This window comes from Populus nigra, chromosome 19, assembly GCF_951802175.1.
Source record: "Populus nigra chromosome 19, ddPopNigr1.1, whole genome shotgun sequence".
NCBI lineage: Eukaryota > Viridiplantae > Streptophyta > Magnoliopsida > Malpighiales > Salicaceae > Populus > Populus nigra.
In genome coordinates, this window is record NC_084870.1 from 2,833,344 (window position 1) to 2,839,680 (window position 6,337).

General features: G+C 34.4%; 1 protein-coding gene across 1 annotated transcript; it reads left to right on the forward strand.

The window, feature by feature from the left end:
- Window positions 1-398: 398 nt before the first annotated feature.
- LOC133679443 (MLO-like protein 6) lies at window positions 399-6,337 on the forward strand. The gene is made up of 15 exons (XM_062102048.1): window positions 399-816; window positions 959-1,016; window positions 1,168-1,424; window positions 1,931-2,047; window positions 2,164-2,224; window positions 2,436-2,524; window positions 2,938-3,012; window positions 3,126-3,220; window positions 3,362-3,411; window positions 3,812-3,852; window positions 3,958-4,131; window positions 5,115-5,150; window positions 5,256-5,323; window positions 5,416-5,476; window positions 5,565-6,337. Exons 1-15 carry the CDS (start codon window positions 694-696, stop codon window positions 6,063-6,065), a joined length of 1,806 nt encoding a protein of 601 aa, XP_061958032.1. The 5' UTR covers window positions 399-693; the 3' UTR covers window positions 6,066-6,337.

The window sequence follows — 6,337 nt, forward strand, 5'->3', positions numbered from 1 at the left end:
ATTACAATTAAATTATAAATTAATTAGGGTAATTTTATCTATTGATAACAACATATATTTAATTTGATGTGGTTCTTTACGAGATATTTTCGTTCCTCGTGAAATTGAAATATTCCATCTAAATATACTATTTATAATTGATTGATATTTTTAATCTGAGATGATAACAGGGGGGGGGGGGGGACGTCCGAGCTGAGTAAAAAACACAAGCCCAATGGAATTTCTATTAATAAAAAAAACTCCGGTAAGCGTACGTTGACCGGAGGAACTGATCAACGCTGATGAAAGAACCCTAAGAAATCAACGGATGAGACTGCACCTGTTTTAGGTCGTGGTCAAAGACACCTTTATATATTTGAACTAGAATTATTTGATCAAGTTAATCCCTCTCTCTCTCTCTGACACGCGTTAAGAAAGTCAAGCCACCCACTTGCCCCTTCTATTCCTCTTTCCTTCTGTTCATACTTCATATAATGCCCTTCAGTTTCAAACTAGTTAAATCATTTATTTTTTTGTTATAAATATATTCACACACTCGTCTCTCTCTGTTCATTTAAATCTCTTCATTTCTTGATAACATTGGTGAAGTACGTAGTAGATTTTCTTAAGCTTGTATATAGCTGCTTCGTTTCTGCTGTATATATTCTGGCAAGCTTTGATACATAGCTGGGCAGAGGGAGTGAAGCTCCAAACATGGCAGGAGGCAGCGCAGGAAGATCTTTGGAACAAACACCAACATGGGCTGTTGCCGTAGTTTGCTTTGTTCTGGTTTCCGTTTCAATAATCATTGAGTTCATCATTCATCTTATTGCAAAGGTATTTACAGGGTGTATAACTACTGCATGTGCCCTTAATTAATTATCACAAAAAAAGAAAGAAATTAAATAAGGAAAAACAACTTCCGTAAATTATTTTAGCTTTTGGTGATATTAATTCGGTCCTCAAATTGCATGCGCAGTGGTTAACGAAGAAACGCAAGAAAGCACTTTATGAAGCACTCGAAAAGATAAAATCAGGTAAATATTTAATCATATAAATTAGCTGATCATCATGCGCCTTGATTAATCTCTCTCGGTATTTAATACAATAAAGGGTGGATATTGTTTTAGTATATGAATGGATAAATTAACTTCATCATGATCATCGATCCTGATTCTCTTTATGCAGAACTTATGCTACTAGGATTTATATCATTGCTGCTAACAGTAGGACAGAGTCCAATATCAAATATATGTATATCTAAGAAAGCTGGGGCTACTTGGCATCCATGCAATAAGAAGGAAGAGGCAAAACTCAACGGTGAAAACATAAAAGAAACAGATTATGAAAACCGCAGGAAACTTCTTTCCATGTCGGATTCTGCCGGTGAAAGTCTCCGGCGTGTCTTGGCGGCTGGCGAATCAACTGACAAATGCGCTGCCAAGGTATGATCTCTTCAGATTCTTCTCTTTTACCAACTTGTTTTCTCACCTCATATCGTGAATGTTCAACCCTATACAATCATATTCAAACTAATTAATGACTAGCTAGCTAGCATTAACCAGTATAAGTAATGAATATCAAGAAAAGATGATTGATTAATTTACTAGATCAACAAATTGGGAAACAACAACATGGTTAATTTTCCATTATTAATAATTAACTTGAAAGTACGTACTGCACCTCTCTATATTCCCCCCTCCCTTTGTACGCATCAAAACTAATTTGTGAAGGTGACACCATGGGAAGATTTTTTTCCTTTTAAATTGCGAGAAAATGCTGTGATGTGAATCATCAAATCATGCATAATGTTATAGATTTAACAGCCCATAAAGCATATTTTTATGTTTTTTTTCTTGTAATACATATCCAATTAATCTCTTGAACAGTCGTTGTCGTTTTAAACATGCATGTGCATATTAATTCATGTGATAATTACGCGTGCGTGCAGGGTAAAGTTCCATTTGTGTCTTCAGATGGGATTCATCAACTCCATATTTTCATCTTCGTTTTAGCAATCTTTCACATCCTCTACTGTATTCTGACCATGGCTTTGGGCAGAGCCAAGGTGAATCACCATATATATATACCAGCTATTTTCCTTCTAGCATATCAGAAACTGTAATCTTTCTAATTCTTATGAACACATAAGATTTAATTACGAATTATTTTTTGTTCAAATAGATGAAAAGTTGGAAACGATGGGAAAAGGAAACAAGAACAGCTGAATACCAGTTCTCACACGGTTAGTAATTCAAACCTCTAATTAATTAATTAATTATTAGTATATATTATTTATTATAATTAATTTAATTACCAGTCCCTTTTTTTATCAGTATTTCTTCTAGCAAGTCGTCCTCATTTTTTTATATATAATCCTTCACAACTGTGACTAAAATCGCTTGCTGATGTTATCTATATATATATATATAAATATATGTGTTATTGCACAACAGATCCAGAAAGGTTCAGGTTTGCAAGAGAAACATCATTTGGAAGAAGGCACTTGAGCTTCTGGACCAAGACACCCGTCCTAATTTGGATAGTAAGTGAAATAAAAAAAAAATAGAAAAAATATTAAAATAAAGATGAGCATTGTATTTGAAAATAAATACCAAGATAAACAAAAAAAAAAAGAAAAAAAAAAAGAGAAAAGGTCTCGGCGAGGGTAGAAGGTGGAAAATAAAAGATAGTAACGGTCCAGGCATGCTTTGATAGAAAACGACCAGAGATGGCCGTCCAGCCAAGTTTATAAAGTATTCTGTGCCGTTACATCTCCTCTCTCCAGTCATCGACGTCTGTCTCATTTTAAGTTGTATTGACTTTTATCACGCGATGACCGATTTGCCCTTCTAGACAGATCCCCCCCCCCCCCCAAATCATGCAATTAGTCTTAATATTAAACAATTTAATTTATGAGGAAGCTTTATTAATTGGTTGTTTCTATCTTGATTGCAGGTCTGTTTCTTTAGGCAATTTGTGAGGTCGGTTCCTAAAGTTGATTACTTGACTCTGAGACATGGCTTTATCATGGTAATTAATGTTAATTATTCCCCATCAATTATTGAGACAAGCTGTTTAATGACAGGCAATAATTAATATTAGCGAATAAGTCAACACTGTAATTAATTAGTCAACAAATCCAGGCACATTTGGCTCCCCAAAGCCATACGAAATTCGATTTCCAAAAGTACATTAATAGATCACTGGAAGAGGATTTCAAGGTTGTTGTGGGCATAAGGTTAGTAACGTAATCTTCAATTTAATTCCATTTATACGTTGCTTTAAGTGTTTAATTAACGGTCGTATCGTTCTTGTTGTCGATTTTCAGTTGCTTTAAGTGTTTAATTAACGTCGTATCATTCTTGTTGTCGATTTTCAGTCCACCAATATGGTTCTTTGCCGTGGTTTTCCTGCTCTTCAACACTCATGGTGGGTACCTAGTTAAATCTGATGGTTGTCTTTAATATTTCTTTATTTTTAATGTTTAAGATTTCAGTGTTTAGGGATTAAATTCAAAAGTATATATTTTTTAAAATAATTTTTCACTTGAAAATATATCTTTTTAAATTTTTAAATTAGAATTATCAAAAAAACTAAAATAAAACATCAATATGATGTTTTGTAAGAATAAAAACATTTTAAAAAACCATTTAAAATTAGAATCCACTGTTTACTTTGTCTACTCTTTTTATTAATCACTTATTAAATTCCTTAACATTAATTTTCTAGGATATTATATATATAAAAAATAAGTTGAAACAAGATTTAAAACCAGGCCGGAAGTCAAGAGTAAATAGCTTGACCAGGAAAGCTGCTTCTTTCTGTGCAGGCTGGTATTCTTATCTATGGCTTCCATTTATCCCATTGATTGTAAGTGTAAATAAATTGACCTCTCAATTTTAATTCATTAAATTCTTGAAAAGACCTTGGAAGCGATAACAGGATCGAACGGCTAATGATTAATCAATGTATTAGATCATAATACTGGTGGGGACTAAGCTACAGGTGATCATAACCAAAATGGGGCTTAGAATACAAGAGAGGGGAGAGGTTGTGAAGGGAGTGCCGGTGGTCCAGCCAGGCGACGACCTCTTCTGGTTCAACCGCCCACGCCTCATTCTCTATCTCATCAACTTTGTTCTCTTTCAGGTACGTATAAAGTCTTCACGTGCACTTTAAAACTAGTTAAAACGCCGGGGAGGGGCCGGGGGCACTGTGGATGGTCCATGACTTTATTGGAATCTCATTTTTTGATGTATAGTTAAATCTTGGATGTCCTTGGGATAAAAAATAAAATAAAATTATAATTAAATCTTGGATGTCAGGAGGGATAAGGGGTATTTTGGTATTTTTGTACTAATTTGTTATTGTCAGTAGAGATGAGGGGTGCTTTGATTTTTTTTTAATTGGTGTGTTTTTTTAATGTGAGATCATTTTAATCTTGGGTTACCTCAGTTGTATTTTTTTTAAAATTAATGTTTTATGCTTCGTCACTAAGCTTTTTTATTAAAAATTTTGCTTTTTTGATTTTTGGTTTCCTTTTTATGTGGCTAGTCGAATAATGTTTTTGTTTTATTATTTAATAGCGGGTTGTTCGATAATTAAATTTTATATTTTTATTTAATTTGCTTTTGTTAATGATTTTTGTTATTTTTTATAGACATAGATCATTGTTTTGTTTGATTGAATAAAAAATATTATTCTAAGAAACAAAGTTACTAGATATAACTATCTACGTGACCTATAACCTTTGTTGCAAGCTTTAATATCTTAATTTTAATTATTTTTTAATTAAATATTTATTTATTTAATTAAATATTGAAAAAAATTTACATGCAAAAACACATTAAAAATAAATATGAATATTCAATTTTTCTTAGTTGATTTTTTTATATATACTGTGATGAATCGCTAGTATATATGGATTAACTAGAAACAAGAACAATACGATCGAGGGCTTTTGTCCAAGCAAAACCTACTTAATAAACGTAAGATATATAGACAGAATCGTACAAAAATCATTATATTTTGTCTATCTGGATTGTTTTTTTTGCTGGTCTAGTGTATGACGACATGATGACAGTTTGATGATCCTGACATCCATTTATCCTATTTTATTTCCACCGATGCAGAATGCCTTCCAGCTCGCGTTCTTTGCGTGGTCTTGGGTAAGTCTGATCGATGATTATCTGGGATAGATTGATGCTGTAATTTTTAAGAGTTTACATATTTAATGAAGCTCTCTCTCTCTCTGTCTAATTTCTCTCCGGCAGTATGAATTTGGTATAAAATCTTGTTTCCATGAGCACGTGGAGGACATAGTCATTAGAGTTTCAATGGGGTTAGTAAGACGTTTAGTTTCCTTAAACTAATTAATTAATGTTGCAAATATTTCAATTAGCAGAAGATCATTAATCACTTGTGAATCCCCAGGGTCCTCATAGAAATACTATGCAGCTATGTCACTCTCCCTCTCTACGCCCTTGTAACACAGGTACGTGATGTATGCTCTGTGCAGTGCTGGGAAGAAGATATAAAAAAGCTAGAGCTCCACTGATCGGCTTTTGATTTCATATGAACAGATGGGCTCGTCGATGAAACCAACCATATTCAATGAAAGAGTAGCAACAGCACTGCGGAATTGGCACCACACAGCTAAGAAGCAAATCAAACGAAACAAGGGGTCTGTGAGTGTGACTCCTATGTCTAGCAGACCAACCACACCGTCTCGCCATACGTCTCCCATTCACCTCTTGCGCCACTATCGCGGTGAAATGGACAGTCTCCATGCTTCTCCAGGAAGATCCAACTTTGATGTTGAGCATTGGGAGACAGAGTCTCCCTCGCCCTCTCACCACCCCAATTACGCCGGCGAGGGCTCATCGTCACACCACCACCAGCAACAACTTGAATTAGCTTCAGTAGCTGGTTACGTAGAAGATGACAAGGATATTCATGACATGGAAACAGGTTTGAATCGCGATCAAGTGGCCGCAACAGAACTTCCACAACCACCTACAACCCACCACGAGATTGATATTGTGAAAAAGGAATTTTCATTTGATAGAAGAACAAGTATATAGTTACTCGTTTGGGACATTTATATAGATGAAGAAGACACTGCAAGCTGGAACATGCATGCTTTCATTTCATCGAGATTGGAAATGCGAGAGATGCATGCATGCACGTACCCGTTGCTAATTATTTATTCCATTTAAGGCAGAAATGTGCGTGCAAGTATATACAACGATCCATCGAATTTCTTGTTATTTGTTGGATTTGTTACATTATGTAAATTGATGCACGACAGCATTGATAATAAAATCAAATAAAATTAGGATGTATTTATTATTTA